This window comes from Thyridium curvatum (genome assembly GCF_004353045.1).
Source record: "Thyridium curvatum strain D216 chromosome Unknown NODE_129_length_63301_cov_79.645060, whole genome shotgun sequence".
Lineage (NCBI taxonomy): Eukaryota > Fungi > Ascomycota > Sordariomycetes > Thyridiales > Thyridiaceae > Thyridium > Thyridium curvatum.
The window spans coordinates 14,254-41,577 of record NW_022156884.1 but is presented as its reverse complement, the minus strand read 5'-3'; the positions used below and the strand labels follow the sequence as shown (position 1 = coordinate 41,577).

Here is a 27,324-nt window from a genome sequence, read left to right as displayed (position 1 = left end):
ACACTAGGCGCTGGAAAAAAGAGACCTAATCACTGGTGGCGTGGATATATAAGAAGCCAAGAATGACGGCGTGCTGGTGTTTTCCTTCTTACTAATCCTTTATTATCATCTCTACATTAGATAGTGGCTGTTCAATAGAAAAAGAGATATTTCAAAACCCACACGCCCCTGTCCATGCCTAATACTAATACCCTTTTCGATCATGAGTGAAAATGCAAATGGCACCAATGGCTCTGAGCACCAGACCCAAGGCTCTGATATCAAGACTGTGCGTCACTAGTACTTCTTGGAACTCGGATCGACGTCATCAGCAGCTCTTCTCACCTCTCTCGCCACACCAGCCATGGCTTCATCTCGCGCGCGCTCCGTCGCAGTCCTTGCATCAGCGGCCACCTGCCCGGCTCTTTGCGTGACTTGCTCCCTAGCCTCTCGAGTTACCTCGTCTACTGCATGAGACATCTCTCTCACCAGCCTGGGCTTATGCTCTTCGATTCCCGCCTCAATTGATTTTCCCAGACGCTGCAGCTCCTCCTCGGCCCTCTTCTCGTCATCCTGTAGTTGGTGCGCCGCTTCGTTCACGTCGTGCCCCTTCTTCTCGATGCGGGACTTTATGTTGCCGATCGTACCGTCCAAGCTCTTGAGCTTGCCCATGATGCCCTCGATCTTGGAGACGTCGACGCCGGCGATCTTGTGCGGCGGTTCCACGCCGAGACCGATCCGCGTCGGACTGTTGACCTGGATATTGCTCACCGAGTTGAAGCTGTCGGGCGTGTTCATCTCGATGTCGCGCTTCGTGTTGGCGTACATGGCCTCGATCAGGGCCACCGTCTCGTGCACGTCGAGGCCGCACCCGCGGCGCGAGAAGTCGCGCTCGCGCTGCTCGATGAACTCGCGGATCTTCTTCCACTCGCCGCCAAAGTACTTGAGCCGGCCGGGCAGGCCCGACCCCTTGAGGAAGGTCAGGAAGCCGGCGATGATGGTGTTGATGGCGCCGAAGGCCGTGATGGCCTTGCTGTTGACGGCGGCGGCGCCCATGGCGGTCAGCGCGGCGGCGACGATGATCTGCAAAAAGTAGCACGCGTTGATGACGACCGAGAAGACCTTGTAGCTGTCCTTGGCCTTTTGCTCCGAGTGCACGACGCGCGCGTACAGGCCGACGTTGGGCGCCGGGCGCGTGCCGGCGGGGCCGTGCGCGCTGAAGCCCAGGTGCGGCGACGCCGTGATGCCGAGCATGAGGCGGAAGAGCGTCAGCGGGTCGTCGTCGGAGGCCGTGCTCGGGTAGATGATGCCGCCGCCGCCGCCGTGCTGCGTCTGCTGCGAGGGAGCAAACGTCGCCCCGCCGAGCGTGGAGGTCATACCGACGGAACCAGCCGTTGCGGCCGCGTGCTCCTCGTCCAGGCGCCCCTCGGGAGGGTGCCGCTTGAAGGCGAGGCGCATGACGGACGACATGAACGAGGCCATGGCTTCGGCGTCGCTAGGTTCCTTGGGATGTTGAGAAAGGAAAGGTCTGACTGTGCAAAGAGTGTTATCGAGTTTGGAAAGCAACAGGAAACGGGACTCACGCCCTCGTCGAAGGAGCAAAGGCTCCTCGCAGGGAGTCTAGACCACAGTCGAATATTCTCCATTGTGTCCTTTTTCTCCCTCGTGCGTACACACACACGCGAGACCTCCAACCGGGGATGGCACATCATTGTGCAGTAGTACAACCTCAAGGGTCAGGCGCCGCGCATGTTAATAACGTTGTTCTGGAGCAAGAAGAATAGACTGGCCTAGGTGGTGATAGCACTTTACCGCCCGAAACAGGACTATTGGACGGCAAGGGCCGTTTAATGGGCGTGGTGCCGGGGAATCGTGATGATCATGCACGGCCGCTAGGCGGAAAGGGGTGTTCAGCTCGCCCATTGCAGAGCTGTGTTTCCCAAAACGGTCGACTGCGCACGCCGCTTGGACATGGGTGTGCACGACGATCGTCGGGAACAAGCAGATATTCGGGTTGGTGTTATCGGAATCCCAACGGTAAACGAGAATTCTGACCAGTGTGTCCAAGGCCGTTTGATTAAAGTTGCTCAGGCTGATTTGTGAATACTATTTTTACGTGACTTTACTGGCTGAGCCAGCCTCTTCGGGCATGTCCTTCCTTCCGAGGCTGGAAAAGAGTACTGGCCGCTTGAGAAACACCTACCCAGTCCTGAAATGAATGATTCTGCACAGGGCTAGTCGTGAAGCCACAGCCTCAGCCAAGCAACAATAGCATTCTTTGCCCGAATCATCGCCTTCCTCTCAACAATATCATCCTGCTTACCCCGCGCCGCGAAGCCATGTACAACACCAGGGAAGAATTGAAAGTCATACGGTAGCTGCAGCTCCGGTATCTTCTTGTTAGCGTACTCCCGTAGCTCCGGGGTGAACATCATGTCGTGCTCCGGCGCCAGTATTTGGACGGGCACCCCAACGGCGTCGATCTCTTCCTTGGTCAGAAGACTCGGATGCGCTGTCGCTATGCAATCGACAAGGTTGTTTCCCCTTGCACCGAGCTGGAAAACAGCCCAGCCGCCAAAGCAGAAGCCGATGACGCCAATACGCTTGTACTGGGAGCGAAGGACCTTGGCACAGGAAAATATCTCGTCTCGCCTTGCGTCCTTGCTATTGCGAGCCATGAACCCCTTCATATCGAGTGACTGCCAATTCCCCGATGCAAGGACTTCGGAATCAAGGACCTCGCCGCCGAAGCTGGTGACCGCACTCGTTAGCAAGGGCCAACTCAGCTTCATGGTTTGCAAGCTCACAAGTCTGGTAGGTACACCGTAGCATCTGCTTCTTGAGCATAGTGATCCGCCAAGAGCCTCAGGTTCTTGAACGTCCAGCCAAATGCATCATGAATGAACATGACAGCCGCATCTTTGTTCGCGCCAGAGATGTATGCTTTGTTCTCGCCCAGCTGCTCTTCGTGACCGAGCGGCTCTCCATCCCACCTAAAGCCCTTGAGGCAGCAGTCTGATAGAGCCATGGAATGGATGAGGGAGTGTAATTTGGTATTTAACAGCCTCTGAGGGGTCGAAATACTGCGGATAGTAGGTCTTCGTTTTGCAAGCTCAGGGTCAGATGGAAAATAACTCAAGTTCCAGCCTTCAACCCCGCATCCTGTACGTAGTGCTTACACGACATGCTGATGCTTCCCTCTCTGTGAACCATACGTCATTTATGCTGCTGTCTAAGCATTGTTTACTTCTAATCGACGACCCGTTAAAGCTTGAAGTTATGCACTCGGACTCGGCGGCGGAATCAAGGAACCCATCTCATTAGTGTCACTATGTTTCGTAGTGACTGGTGCCAATGCTAGATGCTAACCAGCTGGGCTCTCCTATGCAATTAGTACTTTCAGGCTACAAGAGAATAATTACTTTATTCATGAGTCCCATTTCTGAGGGGACTATCAAGAGAGCGACGTTGTCTGAGCCGCAGAGGAGGTACGATCCATCCCTTCGACAAAGACCTAGTTCAGACATCCCACGAGGGATGCCGGGATGCTATAGGGTGTCCTGCCTCAGCCAGTCAAAGGTGTCTAGCAGCTCGAAATTGAATATATCGTTCATGTCGTTTGGTATTCCCCAGTCCATCTCCGCTACCTCGCTGGTCGTCATTTGGACGCCGGGAGCGTTGAGCGTGTGGTCCAGTACCCGCTTAATGACTTCTTTCACCCTAGCACACAGATCATTGTTGGGCTGAGTTGGACCGACCCAATCGAGAAACCCGATCAAGAGGCTCAGTTGTTGTATGATCTCCGACCTACTTGGAAACGAGGCCGGTTGAGCTCCAGGGTCGCCAGCTCGTGGTCTCAGCAGGCTAAGACATAAAATACCTGCTGCGGGCGTAGCGAAGGACACGACCTAACAAGCAATTAGTGGTGTGTCGATATGGACATGAAGGATGAAACCAGGGGGCTCACCATCCATTCAAAGTCGCCTTTTAAACAGTGAAACTTGTCTGAATGTGTCCAGAAAAGCACTGTCAATGACACCATCTCGAAGCTAACGTCAACGAGATCGTTTGTAGGACCCTCAGTCCCTTCTGATATGAGTCTTTCGAGAAAGAACAGGTTCTGGAGATGCTCCAATCTGACAAGCAAGGTGGCATAGACCTTCCCGACATCAAACTCCGGATGGCAAAGGTCATCGGAAGAGTAATGTAGCTTCGGTGGAAAATTTGCAAAGAGTGACAATTGCTCTTGTCGCAGCCGGCTGTAGTTGTCAGAATCAAGGGCTATAGAAATAATTAAAAGGTTGGAGGCTTACTGGAGCTGTTCGGCGTCCCGAATGCCATTACCGAGAACCATTTCCAAAATACTGTCTTTGACCAGAGCCATCTTGGCTCTAGCTCGTAGAATTGTAGAGGATCCAAGCGTGTGGTTATGCCGATTCCATCCGTCCGAATCCAGTTCCTTGATTCTCGCCTGGAGGACACTTGGTGGAGAAAGCAGGTCCTCGTCTGAAAGGTCGAGGGGCAGTGGAGTGGAGAAATAGCGTCTGCTGAGCAGCGGTGGCCTGCCTGTAAACACACTCACAACTTTGTCGATGTTGTACACAACGGCTTGATGGCCCATAGGATCAGAAAATGCATATCCCGGAGTGAAAGGAAGAGCCATGCTCACCTGCTAGCCGTCTCCATACATGGGCAGCCACTGAGTCGTCAGGTTTGGGACAACTTGTGGCTACGTGTAAGCCGAGATATGTCGTGGCAGCAATCATATCACCATGTTCTCTCCACGTGGTAAAGCCTAGTGTTTCGATAAGTGCCTAGTCGGATGGGAGCGCGATGTATGCTTACTAGCATCGCCGGAGACGTTTGATTCGATGATGGTTGACTTGAACATAGTATATATGATCAAGGAGTTGCATTGGCCGGCTCGACTTCCTAGTGATACGCAGTCCATTGCACACTTTTTGTAAAGCGCCATGAGCTTTCTGGAGTGTCCTACAAAGAGAGTACGACCGCGGTCTGTGACTACGAAGGTGCCATACGACCAGTACGTAAAAAGAATGCCAAGTGATTCCCATCGTAGATTTGGCCCGGAAAAGGAGGCTATCCACTCATCAGGGTCAACTTGACTCTCTTGGAACTCCCGGGAGGAGTTCTCGGCTAGGACTTCTGCCATCCTCTGCAACTGGGACGGGGTTTTAGCTTTAAGGGTGTCCCTGAACGTGTCAAACAGTGATAGTAGAACCCGCTCTCCTGCGAGACGGGACCATCCATCATTCGGGTTGATATGACCTGATTGGGATGTAACGTCAGCCACGAAACCATTTACATGGATTGTTTAGAAACAATTGCTAGTTTAGGTACCGTAGAAGTATTCGAGAGCCACTGGCTCATCTGGTATTAGAGTCAAGAGATTGATTGCCATGTCCAGTGATTTCTTGTCCAGGTTCGTAGCTGTCGGGATAGTATCAGTCGCTCCCGGGGTATTTTGAACAGTTGTAGGTTCTGTGGAAGGGACACTGTTAGGACCCAGCAGATGATCCTGAGTCTCTTGAAAGACAGCTGAGAAGCTTGTGGCTCCGAGATAGCCGGGCAAAGCACTCGTTCGAGCATTGGGCCGATCCGGCGTCTCAACGACTGATATCGTTTCGGATGAGTCGACCTGTGGACTCATCAAGACTGGCCCGGGCTGATGGGCCGGGCCGGCAGCGCCGCTGAGCGAGGCTATTGAGCCTCGGGTATTCGACGGCGTGGCGTCATTCTGTATAGAATACACACAGCTGTTGGGTGTGTTGCGTTTCCTGCACCGCGTACAGACGGGCAGGGTGTGGTCACAGGCGACTTTCCTCCGCCGGCACGGATTGCAGGCTTGCAGGCGTCCATTCCTTCGCCTCGGAGCCACGCCCAGCGCATGGGAGGGCATGACACGGAACAAGAGGTTTGTAATATGGGATCACAGTAGGTATATGTTCCTGGTTCGTAATGATATTGTATGACTGTAGAGAATGAATCGAGTACCGGTCGTGCACACGAGAGACAACCTTCGGCTTGAAATCGGCTTCGCCCCGCTTTTTGCTACGTTTTGCTAGCGGCTCTCGGCTTCGGCTTCGGCTTCACCACGCTCCTCGAATTGTAGATGTTAGGGACAACAAAAACAATCGCCTGTTCTAAGTGCGCCAGAGGCAACAAGATAGACCCAACTCTTGGGAGATGGTATTGTGGGTGTTCCGTCTAGTCTTGCCATACCCACCTCTTGTGTTCTTCTTCCCAGAGAGCCCACTCAGAGAGGGATTAGAACACTGCCGGGCGCAGTCCTCTGAAAAGGAACTATGGCATGGAGAATTCTGCGATGAACAGAACAGCGTCCTGCGTCAAAGGCCACCGTGGCTGTGACTGGGATAAATGGAAGCAGACGTACGGCGGCCTATATGGGACTGTCACCGCGCGCGAATTGGGAAAAAGAGCGGGATGAAGAAGGTCTGCCGCAAGATCCCCCAACCTACAAAGGAGAACGGTACGGCCGAAAGAACATGAAGGTCCTCGTGTTTGAAGGTCTGGTACTGGCTGATCAGACGGACTAAATCAGGCTCTCTGAAGCAACCGTTGTTCAGTCTTTCTCGGGCGCTCTTATTTGTATGTTCATCCTTGCTTCCTGGTTCCCATCTCTGTAAAGCTAGATTACTGTAGGTGGAGCGTTGAATGTTCACGCTCGACACAGACACGTTCACGGCGCAAGCATTCACGGCGCAAGTCTATGGATACTCTGCCAGTGTCGGTACCGGCGTTGGCATGGGTAGTCAGAGTGGTAAGAACAACTCAGTGATATCCTAGGAATGGATAAGAGACTGATGGGTACACTTCCGCAGGCTTCTCTACCGTGCAGGCCAGCATCAGTCATGAGCAAGCCCACGTCGCAGCACCCTTCATCGCCCTTGCACAAACTACAGGGATCACCATATGACTGGCCATGAGCAACGCCGTGTTCGTCAATCGAGCGGAGGACGGCCTGCGAGATGCTCTCCCCGGCGTGCCTAAGAGCTAGATCTAGGCGGTCATTACAGGTGTTTCCAGGGATCTCGTGACCAAACTGAGCCCGGAGGTCCAGAAGCAGGTCCTTGACGTGATCGTTAACGCCATCAGCCGCGCCTGTATGCTCTTGATCACCGCTGGTGCTCTCGTCGCGGTACTGGGCCTCATCATGAAGCGCGACAGGCTTTTCATTGCGCCGACAGCGATTAGAGCCCAATAATTTCATGGCATTCCTTACTCTGCCCATGACTTTGCTTCCTTTCGTTGTTCCCAGGGGTCCAGCTACTTGTAATCAACATTGATATAGTTGCAGCTTGGCCCCTTCCAGGCAAAGCTGCGGCCGGCGGATAAATAGGTCTGGGGTTGCGGGGACAGAGATGGCCATTTGCCGCGTGCATTGTCCGATCCGATTGCGCCGGTGATCGTTGGCGTTTAGCTCCGAACGGGGGAATGCCACCAAATTCAGCGCCTTTGATTCGTTTCCTATCCACGATGGGACCGTGCTGGACTCGGAGCTCGGCGCCTGCACCTCGGGCGTGTGTGTGGGTAATAGCTCGAGGGTATTCAGACGGGGACGCTCTCCGCGCCTCCACTCTGGATGCAAGCAATGACACACAGATTTCTCTGTTTTAGTCCTAGTAACCGACACCGGAGACATGTCTCCATGGGTCAGACTTTTTTTTCTGCGGCAGTCCTTCCGAAACAAAAGTCCTATTCTTCGGACAGAGTCATTCTTAAAAGCCCCCGGAAGGACGGAAGACATTTTGCAATCCGGGATGGCTCCCCACACTTTCCATTGTTACGAAGAAGTCGATTGTTGTTGAACTTCAATTCGGGCACACGCTTCCATGTCTACCACCATCATCTAACCTGACCGGTCATCGAATCCGGCAACCCCCTCGTTCAAAAGTGCACATCAGCAGACACCGGCAGTCCCCGCCTCCTCTCGAGGTGGCCGCCACTGTCGCCCCGGATGGCCATTCGGGATTACACCTCCAAGTCCTCCTCACCTTCCGAAATCAACTCAGTCTCAACTTCGACGACCACCATCATCATGGAGACCACGGCGGTCGCGGAGCAGATCGCGGAGCAGGTCCGCGAAAAGACCCCAGAACCCAATGAGGAGGAGTCCGCGGGCGTCGTCCTGTTGGCAGAGGAGACGATCCCCGACGGCGGGACCAGGGCATGGCTACAGGTTGCCGGGGCGTTCTTCCTGCTCTTCAACTCATGGTATGCGACCCCCCTTTACCTAAAGTAAAGAAAAAAAAAAGTCAAGATGAGTTCACCCCGTGCTGACGAGGTGGTCCCTCCAGGGGTGTCGTAAACAGCTTCGGCGCGTTCCAGACCTACTACGAGACAAACTTCCTCAGCTCCATCTCGCCCTCGACGATATCCTGGATCGGCTCCGTCCAGCCCTTCCTGCTGCTCGGCGGCGGCGCCATCGCGGGCCCGCTCCTCGACGCCGGGTGGTGCACGTCGCTCCTGGCCGTGGGCACCTTCTGCATCGCCTTCGGCACCATGATGACGAGCATCGGCACGCAGTACTGGCACATCCTGCTGTCGCAGGGGTTCTGCGTCGGCCTCGGCGCCGGCTGCATCGTCGTGCCCGGGCTCGCCGTCCTGCCGCAGTGGTTCCTGCGCCGGCGCGCCCTCGTCACGGGCATCGCCGTCTGCGGCGGCAGCCTGGGCGGGGTCGTCTACCCGCTCATCTTCCAGAACCTGCTGGGGCGCGTCGGCTTCGGCTGGACGCTGCGCGTGCTGGGCCTCCTGTCGCTGGCGACCTGCGGCTTCAGCGTGCTCGTCATGCGCACGCGCTTCTCCCCGCGGCGCGTGCGCTCCCTCGTCGACCCCTCGGCCTTCCGCGAGTGGCCCTACATCTTCTACTGCCTCGCCATGTTCTGCTCCAACTTCGGCTTCTTCATCCCGCTCTTCTACCTGCAGACCTACGCGCTGGGCCACGGCCTCACGGACCGCAACGTGGCGCTCAACCTCGTCGCCATCCTCAACGCCGCCTCGTCCGTCGGCCGCCTGGCGCCCGCGCACCTGGCCGTGCACATCGGACCCTTGCACACCATCGTGCTCGTCGTCTGCATGTCGGCCGTCACGTGCTTCTGCTGGGTCGCCGTCGACTCGGCGGCCGGCAACGTCGTGTTCGCCGTCGCGTACGGCTTCGCGTCGGGCGGCATCGTCAGCCTGCCGCTCGTCGTGCTGACGTCCATCACGAGCGACCTCAAGTACCTGGGCGCGCGGTTCGGCATCTCGGGCCTCTTCAACGCCTTCGCCGCGCTGTGTGGCGCGCCGCTGGCGGGCGCCATCCTCAAGAACTCGGGCAGCTACCTCGGCCTGCAGCTCTTTGCCGGCTTCATCATCAGCGGGACGGCCATCTCCTTCACGGCGGCGCGCGTCGCCAAGGTTGGTTGGAAACTCCGTGTCAAGTGCTGATCCATCCTACCAGGCAGTGCACAGCAAAGCAGAAACATGAAACATGTGACATGGCTGTTCTGTAATTATCATGACCCCCTGATGACTCCTCCCACACATATCGGGATTATAAAAAGCGATTGCCTTTTCAAGCATAATATTAGACGCATAGTCTGTATATATCATTAATGATCTTGTCGTAAGAATATAAATAAAAGAGTACGACTGTATGACATACCTGGATGGCCTTTGCTTGCTGACAGCAGGGTGTGCCACATCGTAATGAAACATCACACAACACATGCAGTCAGGCTGAGGTGAGAAATAATCCCGGAAACAAGTCACGGCATCGAAAGTCATGCAGATCTCAATTAGTTTCACAGTCCATAAGTCACACACAGTGTACATTTGATGTCAGATAGTTGATCTCATCAGAAAAGAAACCATCATCTCGCAGTTTCATATTACATCTAGATGTACAAGGGGTCTATAGCTAGCAAAGCAATGAAATCTCTCAATGAATTATTGCCCAAGCGCCGCCCATGTGTACGTACATGCGTATTTGCTTCCATCACATCGTCGTCGCAAACAATGGCTTCTTCAAACCGTGTTGGCCTCCTTCTTGGTGATGGCGCACACCTCCTTCATGCAGTCGATGCTGCGCATGTCCTTGGAGATGGGGTGCCTGTTGCCGTCCGTCATGCGGTCGTCAATAAGCTCGTAGATGTACTTGGTCATGGTGTTCTTGGCCGGGTCCTTGCCGCCCTTCTCGTCGCCGCCGTAGCTGCCCATGTACGAGGTCTGCAGGTCCTCGACAAAGTAGAGGGCGCCCGGCTTGACAATGCCCCAGAGCTCCTCGAGTGAGTTGCGCTGCTGGTCCATGCTGTGGCCGCCGTCGTCGATGATGACGTCGAAATCGCCGCCCGACTCCTGGACGAAGCGGCGCAGGAAGGTGCGGTCAGCCTGGTCGCCGGTGAAGATGGTGGCGCCCGAGGTCTTGTCCTTCCACTTCTCGGCGCAGGCGGCGTCGTACTCTATGTAGTACAGGTCGACATTGGGGAAGAACTCCAGCCACGTGTAGTACGACTTGCCGGGACCGTAGCCCTGGGTAGGAGGATACCGTATTAGCATGGAAAGGATTCCGAAGCCGGCGGAGCCGCGGAGTGGTGAGGGGGAGAGGGAGAGCGCGATAAATACGTATATGGGGATCCATGGATCGCAGGCGGGCGGGTGCAGCGGACAAAGGGACTTACCATGTTGCAGCCCAGGCCGATCTCGAGCATCTTGAGCTTCTTCTCACGCAGCGGCTCGAGGTACTTCTCATACATGAACCAGTACTGGTGCGTGGTCACCTTGTCAGTGCCGTGTTGAAGCGCGACCTCCCTGAAGCTTGGTCGCCGGCCACCGCTGCTGCTGCTGCTGCTGCTGTCACATCATGCTGTTAGCCGAGTTTTTCTGGGTGGCGTGAATGCGTGCATGCCAAGGGTGGGCATGATGGAAAGGAGTAAACAACGGGTGGTGTCGACTTGCCTTGTCGTCGTTCCAGCCGACCCTGCTGCGTCTTTGCCGCCCTCCCAAGGCTTCTTGATCGTGTCAATGACCTGGTCATGCTGGCGAGCCAGTCCCAGCAGGAGCAGGATAGCCGCCGCAGCGAGCAAGATGTAATGCAACCGAGTTGCTGCCATGTTGAGTGGCGTTGTCTACGGCGCAAAGAACCGTGGGTGGTGAACAGAGAAAGAGTGGATAAGTCCGGACTTTGGAGCAGGACTATGGTCGTTTGCTTGGGTCGGAGAAAGAGGAGGGGAAGGGGAGGACCAAAAGGGTGAGACGAGTGGGTGGGAGAGACATGCTGTGGTCTTTATTCGACTTGGATGTCCGCGGGTTGTGCCTCCTGTGGCATTCACTCTCTATCTTAGGTAGGTACGCGTGTGTGTGTGTGTGTGTGTGTGTGTGCTGACTTGCCTACCTACCTCCTTCCTGCCTGCCTGCCTGCCCCATGGCGAGTGACCTTTGGGTGACTTCCGCTCTGGGGCTGACCGTCTGAAGTCTGGACATCGCACTGGCCTGGGATCAGCCTGCCACACCCCGAAGCCCCCGCCCTCATGTCTCGAGATAGCCCATCTCCCTTGGCACAAGCAGCAGGCGGACGAAACGGGACAAGCATCAAGCAGAAGGCGCGAGACAAACGAGGCGCATCTTTCCTAGGTCCCCTAGCAGAGTTGACTAGTGCTGGCCTGGCGCTCCTGCTAGCCGATCTACAGTAGCTCGAGACCCCACCTCCTGGGGAATTATTGGGGACGCTTTGCTTTTCGATGCAAGCCGGCATTCTCATGCACCACCACGCTCGCTGGTGCATCTCGTAAAGAGCGAGCGGCGCGAGGAGAATAGTGGATTTCCGAACCTTCAAGGTCGAGCGGGACTGGGGGACCTGAGTGGACTTTTCCCCCGCGCGCATCCCATCCTTGGTGGCATCCTTGGAGAGCTCACTAACGACAAATGGACTCTAGTAAGGGGTCAAGTCCAGAAGGGGACTACCTATTCCTGGCCAATAGTTGATGTTTATCGGCGATAAACTTTCTCGTCTTCGGTGCAGGTACCTACTGTATTTCGATGGCGAAGGAGGGCGGCCCAGCTGAACCACCAAATCCGGGATGGGATTCCCCTTGATCTGCGAGGCGATTCACGGCAGCATGCCATGGGTGTCTTACCCTGCCGACGCCGTGGCTTTCTTTTCTCGATCCGCGAAGACACGACTCACACAGGGCGCGTCGAGCAAGACGCGAAACAAAAGCAGGTCCATTACAGAGCACGTCACAGACTGTTCTTGAAACCAGGAAAATACAGCGTCTTGATACCAGGTTTTGTCAGAGTGGATGTACCTACCCAAACTACCCACGTCAGATCATCTTGTCAGCATGGGCAGGCAGTGCTTTTCACAAGTCCGAAGCAGAGAGTGCATACAAGAAAGTCCATATTCGACGTGAACCCTGGCCTCGCCAAGACGTTGCACCCCCCAATGTCTGTTTGGCCCAATACGGCGGCAACGCTTCAGGGCACGGCCATCGGAAAGTGGCGTGGCTTGGCTTTCCAGGCACAGAGCGCTGTAAATAGAACTAGCTATGATGAAAAACGACGACATACCGCTCTAAAGAGTGAGGGATACCCCTACAAAGTCGACAAACATCCACATGCCTGCCTGCAATTGCCCTGGTAAGCCTGGGGGAGCGACGAACTCGGTGTCCGTGACCAGCAAGTAGTAGGGTGATAGGTTGGCGATGAAGGGGGGTGCATGCAGATACGAATTTGGTGGCGCACCCACCGTCCATCCCGGCGTGTGTCGTGGCATGATAGTCGTGTCTGACCAGAGGGAAATGAAATGAGTTGAATGCACGCATGCATGCACGCATATCATTCTCCTGACCATGGGAAAATAGAAACCCCTTCCATCGTCTTCGTCCTGCAACAGCATCAAGCAAAGATCCAGCTGGCGTCTTGGTCAATATTCAGCCGGAGCAGGGCGTGAAATCTGTTTCGTGAAACATGTACGATGACGTCGCTTGCAATATATAACAGATTCGCGACACGGTTTGCGCGAGGGGGGTGGAGGGAGGAATTCCATGGATGATCTTCAGGTCTTGGGCCAGTTTATTACGGAGATGGAGTGCTGGGAGGAGCGCTGAAAGAGGCACCCGGAGAATCACATTGTTAGGTAAGAGGTAGTTACGCCTTTCTATGCCCCGCTGATTGCCGGTTTCAAGTACATTTCGTCCAACACATGCCGCAAGAGAAGTGAGGGGGGAATGGGTCCAAACATTGAAGCCCAGGGCTGGAGGACCCAGGATCATCCAGGATCAGGCCTAGGCCCAGGACCAGGCATGCCAGGTTATCGGGGCGGCGCCGTTAGTAAGGAACCGCAGCTTTAAATTCCCACACCACCTCCCCGTCGACCGCATTCCAGCCCACTGAGAACCCAGGCCTCCAACCCCTGTAATTCTGGGCTTTGTGCAACCCCGGAAGGCGATCGACCAATCCGCGGAGCACCCGTCGTCGAGCAAGGGAGGATCCCGACATGGTGGTGGAGGGTGGTGGCTTGATTGCTGTTCGTATATTCAGGGGGCGGGCTTCTTCGGGGAGGTCAGACTGAGGCACACACGGCGCGCCAGGGGAATTGCTGATGGGCATCGCGCGTGTGATTTGATGCATCAATAGACCGCCTGGACCATTGATCCCATTTCAGCCTTCCTCTTGGGGGGATTTCATTTCCCCGATTGCATTGTCACATACCTACCTTACCATGGCTGATTGTAGCGTTGACTTGACTGGGCCTTGGCTGGGCCTTGGCTGCTCAGGGAGATACCTACCTTAGGTACCTGCCTGGGTGCCGCTCTCAACACGAACGCACGCCCTCGCCCAATAATCGCCGATGCTTGTCAGACATTGTTTGAGAGCGCCCAGCGATAGCTTTCCCACCGCGAAACTATAATTACGACATGCCAGGCCGCGGCCGCAGCGGGCGCGCCCAGGTGGAAATAAAGGTGGGCTCATCAGACACTGTTTGACATCCTTTCCGACTGCGACCAGTCAATGTGCCCGAAAGTACACAGTGCGCGGCAACTTATCTGCCTGCTGCCTCGAATGCATCCAGGATCGGATGGCCGCACCCTTGAGCCCAGGGCAAAGAGATACTGCGCAGTTACCAATACCAATGAATACCAACACAGAGCAGACAGACCAAGCTACCTACCTAGGTACCTAAGCCAGCCAGCTAACGTCCGTACCTGCCGTGGGGTTCTGGTGGTGCATCTCCATCATTCTTGCTCTTCATCGAGAGATCTTGGGCTGCTACTCCCTTCCTTCTCCGCTTACCTACATACATACCTCAAGTACCTTGTTTTCCCACCTACATTAGGCAATCGCTGTAAGTACTTATTTGTACAAAACCAAGCTCCGGTAGCAGCTGCACGAGCTGGCCTCAGCCCGACCAGTGACATATGTAAAGATACCTGGCCTCTCTCATTCATTCTTCCTCCCTCTGCTCCCGCCTCTGAATTACACCCCGATCAAATGCGCGCACATACATAGCACGCCCGCTCGCTCGTACACACCTCGTCCTCAACGACAAGAAGGGTGTGTTTCTCCTGCAAGACAAACAGTCGCCGCGAGACCTGACCGGCTTTCCCTTACACCCGCCTCCCGGTAACTTCACCATGGACTTCTATCAAGTAAACCTGGGCGTGCTCGTCGCCACCAATGCCTACCTCCTCTGGTCCCAGTATCGCACGACAAAGAAGGATGAGGCCCTGACCCTGCTCGACCCGGCACTTGAGGAGCGCGGCGAGAAGATTGAGGGCGGCTCTTCCGGGAGCGCCCGTCGCTTCCAGCTCAACTTCTTCATCCCGTACGCTCTCGCCGTGGCCGCCGACTGGCTCCAGGTAAGCCGGATAATCCCTGTAGTCCCAATGCGTTTTTGCGGCCGTCGAGCTGACCCGTGTTGCGCTTTTCTTCCCGGGACAGGGTCCGCATATCTACGCCATCTACAAGTATGAGAAAGAGATCCCCGAGAAGATGGTCGCCGCCCTCTACGCCGCCGGCTTCGTCTCGGGCGGCATCAGCGCGTCGTTCGCCGGCGGATATGCCGACCGGTTCGGCCGCAAGCGAGCCTGCCTTCTCTACTGCTTCCTCTACATCGTTACCTGCCTCACCATGCTCAGCAACGACATGCGCGTGCTCTTCTTTGGTCGCCTGGCCGGCGGTGTCAGCACCACGCTCCTCTTCAGCGTGTTCGAAGCCTGGATGATCTCCGACTACCACGAGCAGTGCATCCAGACGGCCGATCTGAACCTGAGCTCTGTGTTTAGCACAATGACGACCCTCAGCTGCATTGTTGCTATCGTTTCCGGCATAGTCGGTGACGCGCTTGTCACGGCTTCGGGTACCCGCACCTGGCCTTTCCTTGCCGCCGTCGTGTGCTGCATCGCCTCTGGATTCATCATCTCTACTCGATGGGTAAGTCATGCGCTGGCGCATCCGTTGTCGTCGAGATGCTAACGGTGTCTTTAGAAAGAGAACTACGGCGTGCGATCCTCAGAGTCGACCTCTGCCGAGGACGTCAAGGCTGGCGTCCGAGCCATCTTCCGCGACCGCAAGATTCTGTCTCTTGGTATCACCTCGTGCGTCTTTGAGGGCACCATGTATCTGTTCATCTTCTTCTGGTCCGCTGCGCTGAAGAGCGCCAGGGCCGCGACTGGCTGGACCGACGAGCTCCCCTTCGGACTCATCTTCTCGTGCTACATGTGCACCATGATGGCCGGCTCGGCACTGTTTACCCGCCTCAAGGTGGCTCAGGGTGGCATCTCTGGATCTGCGGATATGTTGATGAAGGTCACCTTGCTCGTCAGCTGCTGCCTCGGCCTCGCCGTCATTCTCAAAGACGAGAGGCTGGTCTTTTGGGTGTTCTGCTTGCTTGAGGGCTGCATCGGAGCCTACTTTCCTGCCATGGCTTGCCTCAAGAGCGAGCTTGTCGACGACGGCATCCGTGGCCGTGTCTACAGCATCCTCAGGTTTCCCCTGAACGTGTTTGTCGTCATTGCGCACAGTCTGGATGAGGAAGGTACGTGATGAGCCATGCTCACTGAATTACACTGGGAAACAAGTACGCTAACAGCTGCGTCACAGGAGATGGCCACCGAAACCATGTGTTTGCGGTATGCGGCGGCCTGCTGCTAGTCGCCTTCCTTTTCACTCGCCGTTATTTTGCATAAGCCCGTGAAGCTAGCCTCAGCAAGGGGCATAATCCCACCATCTTGGACGGTATAAGCCGGCGCTATCTACGGGCCAGATTTTGTAGAACATGTCTAGAACGCCCCAAGGCAAGGAGCTCGAAAAAAGCACAGGTACACCTGGTCACATGTAAACTAGAGAGATTCAACTTGTATGAATAAAAACCGAACTATTTTGATCCCATCTACCGTCCAAGTGGGGACCGTTGCAGCCCGGCTGAATGGGTGCCTCGCTTCCTTGCATATGCAGGGTTGTCCATGGTTGCCACAAACTATGCGAAAGGGTGTGCTTGTTATCACAGGGCTGCTAGGTGGTAGGGCTATTGACTGCCGAGCCGCTCATGCAGGGTCAAGCCCTGGCGTCGACACGAACAGTGCCTGGTTCCGCACAGTCTGCGAGTGTCACGAACGGCCGGACCGATGAACACGGAAAGGGGTGAGGACGAGTGTTGGGATCTAAGCCAAGCCCCAACATAGGTTACAAACCTCAGGCAGTATCTGCCCTTCGAAGCAACAGGTCTTCGCGGAACAAATGGCGTAGATGGTAGGGCAGAAACGAACATTCATGGTTTAAACAGGTTAAAGTCATCTACTAGGCATGCTTTGTTGGCTGAATACTACAGGGACTCGGTGTCCTACAATTCAATATCGAACTTTTTGACATTCTTCCCACTGACCTGGATTGCCCCAGTCAGGTCTTCCGACTTGACCTTGAGCTCCATCTTTTCATGCGGCCACAGCGTGACGTAGTTGTCCGACCAGTACACCGGAGTGACATCCTGTCCACCCTTGGTCACAAGGTTGACTCGGATAAACACGGCCGGAATGTCCGACTGGTTCTCGAGCACGACCGCGCGACCTTTGCCCGTCGAGCCACAGGCCTTCGTGCTGACGGAAACCTCGGCAGTCTTCATCCTGTTGAGCGCCGTGAAGTCGACGTACTGAGTGACCGGAGTGTGGTACCAGCTCGAGTCGTCCCAGTCCAGCTTGTCCATGGTCTTTGACAGCCAGTACACGTTGCGACTGATGGTGATGTTCTTGCTATCGCTGAGGACGAGACGGAGTAGCCCGACATCCTTGATGGACTCGACGCCCTTGACCGCGCCGATATTCTTGCTCGCATTCGGCCCCGTCCTGGCGGATATCGTAGACGTCGAGATGGCCTTGCCGTCCAAGCCCAAGAGCTCGACGCTGACGGTCCTAGCCGTGTCGTCCGGGTTTGATATGTGCCGGTCGATCAGCCAGACCGACTTCCTGACATAGTCGTACGCGACGTGCTCCATCCGGCTCCCGACCTTGCTCCCGTAGAACGACCCGCCAACGTGCAGGTAGTAGTCGTACTGGTTCCAGTGCAGGCTGGGCCACGCGTTGCTCAGCATCCAGTAGATGAGCCCCGTGGCCGGCCGGCCGGCGCTCCACATGCCCGCGTACCCTTCGTACTGCGCGCGCGTGGCCTCGTAGTCGGCCATCTGCGCCTTGAGCAGGTAGTCCTCGAGCGAGGCGGGCGCGCCGTAGCGCCTCCAGAGGCCGCCGTTGTAGATCTTGCGGTCGTAGAAGGACGAGACCTTGGTCGACATGTGGTACAGGCCCTTGTCCGGCCGCCGCCAGAGGTCGTCCATGTCCGCCGCCGACAGGAACCGCTTGAGGCTGTTGAGCTCCGGGGTGCCCACGCCGGCGCCCAGCTCAGAGCCGAAGCCGAAGGAGGAGCCGAGGCGCTCGTCGGCCGGCTCCGTGTCCCACCAGTAGTTCGGGGGCACCCAGTCGTAGGGCCCGTCCATCTTCATCCCCGAGGGGCCCAGGGCCTTGGGGTAGCTGCGCTTCGAGGCCGAGGCGATGATGGGGACGTCGAGGTCCGCGGCCTTGGCGGCGTCGACGTAGATGGCCGTCGCCCTGTCGTCGGGCCAGTAGTCGCTCCCTACGAGGAAGGCCAGCATGCTGGGGTGGTTCTGCATCATGGCCGCCTCGTGGAGCATCTGCGCCTTGGCGATGTCGTAGTCGGCGTCGCTCCAGACGGCCGGAGGGTTCACGGGCAGGTCCTCGTTGTACTTCCAGGCCTCGAACTTGTCGCAGCACTCCCAACCCGCGATAACCATCAGGCCGAGGCTGTCGGCGATCTCGTACAGCTCCGGGTGCTCCATCTTGCCTTCCAGGCGGACGGTGTTCTGCCCCATGTCGAGCATGTACTTGACCTCGGTGGTGAATCGGTCCGGGTCGAACCGCAGGAACATGTCCGAGGAGTACCCGCCGCCCAAGACCTGGAACGGGTGGCCGTTGACGAAGAATTGCGTGTCGTTGTGCTTGTTGAGCACCGAAGAGACGGTCCGGAGACCAAACTTCTTCTCTTCCGACTTGTCCGAGATGGCACCATCGACGGACACAGTGACTTGGGCCTTGTGCAGAGTTGGCTCGCCCCAGGGCTTCGGCCACCACAGCGGCGGGTTCGCATAGTCTGTCGTCAAGTTGATCTCGACGCTCTCCTTGGGTCCGACTGTATATGTATTGCTCAGCGCGCGGGCGGATCCGCCGTCGGCGAGCGACACGTCGCCGTTCGCGACGAACGTGACCTCGTGGTCTTCCAAGTTCCGTGCCGTAGCTTTGAGCGTCACGTAAGCCGAGCTGCCGACGGGCTCCGGGAGCGCCGTCACGATGCGCAGGTCCCCGAGCGACACCGGCCCCGTCTGCCGGAGTACCACCTCGCGCCAGACCCCCGTCCCGTTGTCCGGCGGGCTCGGGTTCCAGTCGACGAACCCCACCCCAAAGTCGTACTGGTAGTCGGTCGGGTAGGCCCTCACCGCCAGCGCGTTGCCGTCCGCGACGACGAGCTCCGAGACGTCGTACACGTGCCCGCCGTACGCGCCGGCCTGGGCGGTCTTGTTGGCGACCTCCTTGCCGTTGAGGAACACGTCCGCGCACGAGGTGATGCCGTGCGTGTGCAAGAAGAAGTGCCGGCCCTGGGCGGGCTCCTTCTGCAGCGCGAACTCGCTCCGGTATATCCAGGGGACGCGGAACGGGCTCGCGTCGAACCGGTCGAGGTTGTCAGAGTAGAAGAGCTCGCTGTCGTTGTAGACGCCGGCCTTGATGAGGCACGCCATCACCGTGCAGCGAGAGACATCGGCGTGGTGCCAGGAGGAGGTGTCTTGGCTCGCCTGTGAGATCTTGGACAGATCGTCGCCGGCTTTGGCCGATGACTGCAGGTCCCAGGAGGGGATTGGCGCACGCTGTCCGGCTTCCGATACCAGAGGAGCGGCAGCGGCCTGGGCTGCGCCTGCGCCTGCGAAAGCTATGGCGCTGATGGAAGCTAGCTGTATCCGCATGTTTGTGGATGGCGCGAGAGCGGGTTGAAGAAAGCATCTTGGGAACAGAGGGGCGATGTTCGTCGTGAAGGCGATTCCCAGATTTCATACCGAATTTGACCCAAGGTGATATCCCAATATCACCAATATGTAACGTTGGTTTTTGCGGTTCTTTTCTATCGCCAGAGCATCCACGCCAATCGCCCTGGTCGAGAACTGTGCCGTACCAATCATGAGCCCCTGCCCTGCCATGCGGGGAAGGACGTTAATTCATGTGATAACATTGCGGCGGGGTGCTGTCCGTCTTGTACTTCCTTGGCTGCTTGGTAACCATCGTGGCGGCTAAAGAGAGGTCGACCTGCCTGTATGAGGCAAGCCCAGCAGGCGGTTCTTCTGCCGATCGCGTTCATTAACGTGACATCGGCTGATCAAGAGCGGTCCATCCGACCAAGAAGCTCCCCCGCATCGTGTGACTGAGTCTGCGGCCAGGAAGTGATAATGCTGTTATATTCTTGTCCGATGTTGAGTGATGGAAGTTGGATATAGTATGAAACTTGGAGAACAAGGTGTACAATTACCTTGTTACAACCTCGTTGTCTTCTCCGATGAAATCAACGATTAAATACAGCGCATCATGTAGCAATGCATACAGCATTCGAATCAAATAATACCCTACGAGAGATCTTGTCGTAGCTGAAGAATGTGAATTATTATTTGCCTCCGAGGAAAGTAATGGTTTGGTTTGCCTGGTTCCGGGGATAAGGCTCAGCACAGGAATGAGATATTCTCCGGTCGGAGGTGCCGCCCGCAAGGCTGTCCATGAGTTCGCGTACTAGACCCTGGTCAATAAGCATGCGAACGCCCTATTGCCCTATTGAGCATCATTCCTATTCATAGCAGTGGCTCACATAGTAGTGGTTCACAGCGAAGGTGCAATGCTCCGGAGTTTTTCTGACACCAGAAACGCCGGTTGTAGTCTGGTTTTAGCACAAGTCCGTTAAATCCGCTTGATGATACGGGATCAACGCGACACACTGAGAACCAGAAACAAAATAAAACTGTTCATTGAAAAGATTCCGAATCATGAAATGTCTTTTATGGTCATGAAAAAGCTACTACACCTTCGAAATATCTCTCAATCGCGATGAGCGTGCATGTCCGAGACACCGTTCTTGGCCAACTAGTCCGACTATGCTCTGGGAAACAGCTGCTACAATTCCCAGACGAGAAAGATCCCGGTTTATGGAAGCAGTCTATTACTCATCCGACGCCAACTATACCGGTTTCCGACCATTCTGATTCAGCCCAAGAGCCCAACGATGAGACACAGACCAACCAGAACAACCAAGAACAAGCCCGTGGCGAGAAAGAAAACGATTTAGATTCCTTTCCACCGAGGCCAACCCAACGACGCTCCCCCGTGAAAGCAGAAATAGGCCCAGACAATAGTATAATCTTGGTGGACTGGTATGGAAATACGGACCCGGAGGTACAGCTACACAAAGACCGACAAGACTAAGTTCTCAACATAGCTAATTAATTATGCCAGGACCCCCAGAACTGGTCCAGAGGCCGCAAATTTGGAGTCTTTTTCCAAATATGCATTCTCAACTTCGGTATCTACATTGGGAGCTCTATATACGCTCCTGGAGAACTGAGTGTTATGGAAGAATTCCATACGACCGAGGTTGTGGCCACCCTAGGGCTGTCGCTCTTCGTGCTGTATGTCACTTAGTCTCACCCCATCGTCGCCGTTGATCGCAGAAAAGACTGAACGATAGACTAATATGTATCAACCTCTGATCTAGTGGATATGGCCTTGGCCCAATGCTCTTCTCGCCGATGTCTGAAGTTCCAAGAATCGGACGTAGCAGGATCTACTTCTGGACACTCTTCGCTTTCGTCTTACTTCAGCTTCCTACCGGGTACGCCGTCAACATGCCAATGCTAGCAATTTTCCGATTTCTGACGGGATTCTTTGGCGGTCCAGTCCTTGCTACCGGCGGTGCGACAATCATCGACATGTACCCACCCCAAGAGGTGGCCTTTTGGATGGGCATATACGGTTCGGTGGGCATCTTGGGGCCGGTCATGGGACCCCTGGTCGGCGGCTTCGCAGCCCAGGCCAAAGGATGGCGTTGGACCATATGGATACTCACATGGCTTTGCACCGTTGTGCTGACCGTGTTATTTGTTGCCATGCCCGAGACCAACTCCGCCAACATTCTGTACAGGAGAGCGAAAAGATTGCGAAAGGCAACAGGAAAAGCCAACCTCAGAAGCCAGTCCGAGATGAACGCTGCGGAAGTGACATTCAGAGACCACCTGACGATGCTGGGTAGAGCCTTCACTCTCACTTTCTCTGAGCCTGTGGTCTTCTTCGTGGATCTTTACAGTGCGCTGTTATATGGTATTCTGTACATCTGGTTCGAATCCTTTCCGATTGTATTTGGAGATATCTATGGTTTCGACATCGGCCGGCAAGGTTTGGTGTTTCTCGGCATATGCGTCGGGGGCTTCGTCACCGTCCCTTGCTACCTCTGTTGGATCAAGAAACGTCTCATTCCTAGTTTCCAACAGCCGCCGATCTATCCCGAGGTCATATTACCTCCGACATTCTTCGGCGCATTTGCTCTCCCGATATGCTTGTTCTGGTACGGTTGGACCTCAAGAAGTTCCATCCACTGGATTGTGCCGATTGTTGGCTCAGGATCGTTCACTGTCAGCATTGTCACGCTGTTTATGCCTATCCTCACTTATCTGGGGATGGCATACCCTCAATATGCCGCTTCCGTGCTTGCAGGCAACACTCTTTTCAGAGCAGCCAGTGGAACTGTATTCCCGCTCTTTGTAAGTGGCTGACCATGCTGGTGGCTTCGGTGGAAGTTGTTATTGTCTGACCCCTGAACTGTAGGCTCGAGCATTGTTCCGCAATCTCGGTATCGGCCCTGGAAACTCTTTGCTGGGCGGCCTGGCAATTCTCTTCATTCCCATACCATTTATTCTATATTATGTGAGTTCTTCGGATGCCCTCTTTTGCACAAGATTAACTGTTACCAGTATGGGGGCCGCATCCGACACCAAAGCAAGAACGCAACCCATGACGTCTAATCATTTGATTCAAGGAATCACAACAACAAATTGCGGGTAATTCATTTGTTTACTTTCTTCCCCGAAAGCCTAACGTGTAACAGGAGCTTACTTTGTAAAAGCCATGTTCCTGCGCTCAGTTATGCCAGAAACCTCTACCCAGCTATCCTTTCCCTTCCTCCTTTCTCTTTTCACTAGCTCATACATGTCAATACCATTGTAGTGAATTCACTTGTTTAATTCTTGGCCATCAGCTGCCTAGCTCGCAGGTTCATCGTAACAGCCAGACCATCCATGGCATCCTGAACTTCAGGAGCTTTGTCAGGTGCCCATCCTTGGAGCTCTTCGAAAAGACCAGCCGCCGATTCGTATGTTGCGTCAGTGCTGGCACTGTGATTATATATGGCGGTATGCAGGTCTTTCAAGACGGTCACGAGGTCATCCCTCGTTTCTTTCGCTGCGTCTTCGAGCCTTCCGTTCTTGTCAAGGCTTTTGAGCTGTTTGATAGCTTTCTGAATGAGCTGCTTAGCAGTCTCGTCTATGAGAATGCTGTATCGTGAACCTCGCTGATTTGCGGTCTTTGCCATAGTCGTAGCTGACAGAGGTGGGCATATGGGTAAAAGCTATTGTCAAGGCATTTTGGATGGGGCTATCCCACCTGCTAAAGGGACAAAAGATGTGAAGAAGGGGGCAATTCATTGATATATGCGGAAGTCATATTTACAAGGATGGCTGCCCACTTAAAGGTTCTGATGAGCTAGACTCTCCTTGGAATCTCATGCTTTAACGCTGCATCATTCGCCTCTTAGTACCCCCTTTCTGCATTGGCGTGGGGGTCGTCGAGTAATGTGGTGCCTACCAACTTCGTTTTTCCCGGGAAACCCTCTCCGATGTTTCATCCGGGGTAATTTCCGGTGCACTTTATGAAGACTTGGGGAACTCTTTACAGCCAGTTGGTGTTGTGAAGTCCTCACAGAAAAGACAAAGGAAGAATAAACACGGTAATTGGTTAGGAAAGCTTCACCCAGGCTGACGGTCGAAGACCAAGGACTGAAATTTCTGATACTAAGCTCGTAACTATGTACCAATGCCAAACCAAAAAAAGCCCCTCACGAATCATAGTACAGCACCACTACTCTACTGTGCTGAAAGCTTCTTCTCGTATGCCATCAACTCAGCAAAGCCATTCAACTGGGCCTCCAGAGCCTTGCCCTCCAGTGGCGCACAGGGTCTCCGGGGTAGTCCTCCGTAGCCTCGGTATCTCTGTAACGCAGACTTGACCGCCACGAAACCACCTTGAATAGCCGCCCAATCTCCTTCAGCGACGACACCCTGTAGGCGAGCTGCCTCCGCCAGCTTGCCCTGCTCCCAAGTCTGGAACAGCTGGATGCAAGCTCTCGGGGCAAGATTACCCGTGCCCGCGATCACACCATGTCCGCCAGCGGCCAGTGTCTGAATGGTGAAGTCACAGCTTCCGCCAAACGTCCGGAACGAGGTGCCAGCTGTACCAGCGATGACCCTTGCCAACTTGCCCGTGTTGCCGCAGGTCAGCTTGACGCCAACAATATTGGGGTGTTGTGAGAGCTCGATAATGGTGTCGGAGCTCAGGTCGAGGCCAGAAGTGGCACCAGGGAAGTTGTAGATGAGGATTGGTATGGGGCTGGCGTCGGCAACCGTGATGAAATGCTGCTTGATCAACTCCGTCGTCACGAGACCGCCATAGTACGCCGGGGGGAGAATCAGGGTGTGGGTGCCTCCTGACTCGGCGGCCTCCTTGCACAGCTGGATCGTCTCTCGCGTAGACTGAGCGCCGCATCCGACAATCAGCGGCAGGTGCGACTTGCCAGCGTCATCCAAGGCTTTGCGAGTGGCCTTGTTGACAACTTGACGCTCAGCGTGGTCGAGGTGAACGGCCTCGCCGTTGGAGCCGTGCGTGACAATGCCAGCAACTCCGGCTTGGAGGAGGGAGGCTGCATGGGAGATGGTCGTTTCGACGTCGATCTCGTCAGCAGAGTTGAAGAAGGCAACCGTCGGTACGTAGAGGCCTACGCCCAGCGCTTCAGGCTGACCATTAGTCGTCTTGGAGATCATTATGACGAGAGAGTGGTGTGAGAACTTTGACTAGACTCAAGGGAAGAGAGGAGAGGATGTCGGAAGTGGAAGAGAAATGGAGGAGGTAGGTGGCTGCGTGGAGATGGCTACACTCGAGCCAAACACGTTCTACAAAGTTTGCTCCGCAAACACCTTCCCTCGGGCTGTGTCGCATCTTGTCTGTTTTCTCAGGGAGGTGCAAGCCAGTCACCAAGTGGATTGGCTCCAGGTTGTTGTCCTATGACGACCCCCACGCTTGGTGACCCCAGGTACAAGCAGAGCGAGTACATGGAGAGATGGCCTAATTTCTTACTTGCTCGGTCATAACATGCTCTTTCTCCACTTGAAGCGTGTTTGTGTGTCAAGAAACCCCAGAATGCCCGAATTTCCCCGTAGGGACTTAAAGGAGGGGGCATAGGGAAAAGATTCATCCACGACTCTATGACCCCCACGCTAGTCATGGAGAGCCTGGAGCTCCGCATCGTGTTTGCTCCCGACTACACTAAGTGGACTGCTTTACTCCTTCGAGGAATTATTGAAAATGTGGAGAAGCAAGTCGGAGGTGCCCCGGCTGGTCCCTGCTGGAGTTATGCCACAAACGAACTCCGTCGGGGAAGCTGTAGGTACCTCTGTTGTCACTCTTCGGTATCTCTCCGCTCCTCTCTCCATGTCCTGATCGAATACTCTGTTGGGAAGGGAGCATCAGAATTGGCATTGCGCCATGTCAAAACTAACTTTGGTTGGGTTGTACTGGTGAACTGAGTTAACGTAAAAGTGTGTCATTTGGCTCTAAACCCTGTCTACTCGCGATACATACTCATTCCAATTGGCCTCCATCACTCGGCCGTCGGCTCCAGGCCTGCAAGCCCCAGGAAGAAACAGGAAAGACCCCAGGCACCTGGATCGGGGACCTTTGTGAACCCTGTTCCTCCAACATACACAGACCGACCAAGACTCGCGTGCATGCCTTGAGTCTCTATTGCCGCTTTCCTAGCTGCCAGGGCAGCCTCCTTCAAACTGCCAGTCTTTTCCAGTATCTCAACAAAAGGGTACAAGGCGTCTATCAAGGTTCGATCTCCAGGGCGTGCAGGAGTGTACTTTGACAGAGCATCACAACTCTTCTTCAAAGCGGCAGCCCACTTTCGGCGCGTAAGAGCACCCGACTCCAGGGATTGCAAGGCGTGGACGAGAGCATTCAAAAAGATGGCATATAGAGCCCCCGAGGTACCGTCCATGTTGTTTTCCACAACGGACACGATGTCTGCTAGATCGCTGAGGATGTCACCTGTAACTCCGGCTTGCTGGACATGTTTGAGGACGGCTAGTCAACTGAGGTCAGCAATCATAGCACAATAGGCAAGGGATTGTATGCGTTACCTTCAGCTCCCCTCTTCAACCCAATACCACAATCACCATCGCCCACAACAGTGTCGTATTTCGTGACCTCGGCTTCAGCAGCTATTACACGCTGCAATGCGGTTGTCAAAGCAGACTTTTCTGTAGAAGCATCCATGGTCTGGCCAGATGGCTTTTTCCTTTGATCAAACTGCGAGGAGCCAGCCCGGACTTGTGTGTTCCTGGCCTCCCACGTTACGCTTTGTATCGGAGCAGCCCACCCAGGGACCTCGCTCGGGGCGTCGAGAAGGCTGATCATGCTGATGCCATCGGTGTCCACCGCATTTAACAGACTGATACTGAAGCCAAGGCCATTGAGGCTTGTCATGAACATGCCACTCAAGACTCTGGCTGGCTTGATATTGTAGCCAGATCCTAGCTGCGTTACAACCTCTGTGGTGATCGCTCCCATCTCCAAAATGCTGACGCCACCAAGGTTGTTGATCAAAAGCACAACTTGCTTGGAGTCAAAACGAACAAAGGCACGGTCTTTGTCGGACTGATCGAGCAGCTGGGCGAGCATTCGGCTGACGAGTTCAGAGAGAGCGATCTTGTCTCGTCCGGAACCGATCTCATTGTGGATTCCCATGCCGATCTCTACCTCGCCGTCTTGCAAGGCGTCCTCGGTGCTGATGGCCCGCCCAGGAACATGTACGTGGTCGAGGCTCGCGCCCACACTGACCAGGTTCTCGGCCGCCAGGCGGGCGGCAGAAGCAACGGCGTCAAGTGACCGGCCCAGCGCCGCCAGCGCGCCGGCAATCTTGAGCACGAGGACGGTGCCGGCGATGCCGCGCCGTCCGACCTTGCCGCCCTTGGCTCGGCCGACGCCGACGTCGTCGCCGACAACGACCATCTGCGCGTCGATGCCAGCTGCCCTGGCCTTCTCGACGGCCATGCCGAAGCTCAGGACGTCGCCGGTGTAGTTCATCACCACGACCAGTACTCCCTTGTCGACGTCAACGCGGGAGGTGATGCCGGCTCGGACCTGAGTTGCCGACGGGCTGGCAAAGATGGTACCAGCAACGGCCGCCGAGAGCATGCCGGGCCCGACCATGCCAGCGAAGGAGGGCTCGTGACCCGAGCCTCCTCCAGACAAGATGGAAACTTGAGTGGGAGCATCGTTGGGCCGGCGGTAGATGATCTTGTGTTCCTCGTCAAGGGCAACATGCGGGTTGACGAGGGTCAAGCTGTGCAGGGCGTCGCCAACCAGCTTGGTCGGGTCATTGACAAAGTGTCTCGTGGACATCTTG

At 55.4% G+C, this 27,324-nt stretch overlaps 9 protein-coding genes across 9 annotated transcripts; 2 read left to right on the top strand and 7 right to left on the bottom strand.

Annotated features, from left to right (window-relative positions):
• Positions 1–276: 276 nt before the first annotated feature.
• On the bottom strand, positions 277–3,007 carry E0L32_011996 (uncharacterized protein; the record flags this gene model as incomplete). Its single annotated transcript, XM_031134788.1, has 4 exons — positions 277–1,511; positions 1,563–1,599; positions 2,325–2,730; positions 2,787–3,007. 4 exons carry the CDS (start codon positions 3,005–3,007, stop codon positions 277–279), a joined length of 1,899 nt encoding a protein of 632 aa, XP_030999644.1.
• Positions 3,008–3,527: 520 nt separating this feature from the next.
• E0L32_011995 (uncharacterized protein) lies at positions 3,528–5,889 on the bottom strand (the record flags this gene model as incomplete). The annotated part of the gene is made up of 7 exons (XM_031134787.1): positions 3,528–3,887; positions 3,947–4,238; positions 4,293–4,587; positions 4,649–4,774; positions 4,825–5,268; positions 5,341–5,737; positions 5,791–5,889. 7 exons carry the CDS (start codon positions 5,887–5,889, stop codon positions 3,528–3,530), a joined length of 2,013 nt encoding a protein of 670 aa, XP_030999643.1.
• A 2,146-nt stretch (positions 5,890–8,035) lies between these two features.
• Positions 8,036–11,111, bottom strand: E0L32_011994 (uncharacterized protein; the record flags this gene model as incomplete). The annotated part of the gene is made up of 5 exons (XM_031134786.1): positions 8,036–8,194; positions 8,356–9,453; positions 10,033–10,530; positions 10,680–10,851; positions 10,978–11,111. The coding sequence occupies 5 exons, from the start codon at positions 11,109–11,111 to the stop codon at positions 8,036–8,038; spliced, it is 2,061 nt and encodes a 686-aa protein (XP_030999642.1).
• Positions 11,112–14,633: 3,522 nt separating this feature from the next.
• E0L32_011993 (uncharacterized protein) lies at positions 14,634–16,187 on the top strand (the record flags this gene model as incomplete). Its single annotated transcript, XM_031134785.1, has 4 exons — positions 14,634–14,858; positions 14,941–15,432; positions 15,487–16,036; positions 16,102–16,187. The coding sequence occupies 4 exons, from the start codon at positions 14,634–14,636 to the stop codon at positions 16,185–16,187; spliced, it is 1,353 nt and encodes a 450-aa protein (XP_030999641.1).
• A 653-nt stretch (positions 16,188–16,840) lies between these two features.
• Positions 16,841–19,519, bottom strand: E0L32_011992 (uncharacterized protein; the record flags this gene model as incomplete). Its single annotated transcript, XM_031134784.1, has 1 exon — positions 16,841–19,519. The coding sequence occupies one exon, from the start codon at positions 19,517–19,519 to the stop codon at positions 16,841–16,843; it is 2,679 nt and encodes an 892-aa protein (XP_030999640.1).
• A 1,123-nt stretch (positions 19,520–20,642) lies between these two features.
• On the top strand, positions 20,643–22,609 carry E0L32_011991 (uncharacterized protein; the record flags this gene model as incomplete). The annotated part of the gene is made up of 5 exons (XM_031134783.1): positions 20,643–20,987; positions 21,048–21,220; positions 21,307–22,348; positions 22,413–22,511; positions 22,559–22,609. 5 exons carry the CDS (start codon positions 20,643–20,645, stop codon positions 22,607–22,609), a joined length of 1,710 nt encoding a protein of 569 aa, XP_030999639.1.
• Positions 22,610–22,824: 215 nt separating this feature from the next.
• E0L32_011990 (uncharacterized protein) lies at positions 22,825–23,175 on the bottom strand (the record flags this gene model as incomplete). Its single annotated transcript, XM_031134782.1, has 1 exon — positions 22,825–23,175. The coding sequence occupies one exon, from the start codon at positions 23,173–23,175 to the stop codon at positions 22,825–22,827; it is 351 nt and encodes a 116-aa protein (XP_030999638.1).
• A 550-nt stretch (positions 23,176–23,725) lies between these two features.
• On the bottom strand, positions 23,726–24,679 carry E0L32_011989 (uncharacterized protein; the record flags this gene model as incomplete). Its single annotated transcript, XM_031134780.1, has 1 exon — positions 23,726–24,679. The coding sequence occupies one exon, from the start codon at positions 24,677–24,679 to the stop codon at positions 23,726–23,728; it is 954 nt and encodes a 317-aa protein (XP_030999637.1).
• Positions 24,680–25,515: 836 nt separating this feature from the next.
• Positions 25,516–27,320, bottom strand: E0L32_011988 (uncharacterized protein; the record flags this gene model as incomplete). Its single annotated transcript, XM_031134779.1, has 2 exons — positions 25,516–26,000; positions 26,057–27,320. The coding sequence occupies 2 exons, from the start codon at positions 27,318–27,320 to the stop codon at positions 25,516–25,518; spliced, it is 1,749 nt and encodes a 582-aa protein (XP_030999636.1).
• Between the last annotated feature and the right edge of the window lie 4 nt (positions 27,321–27,324).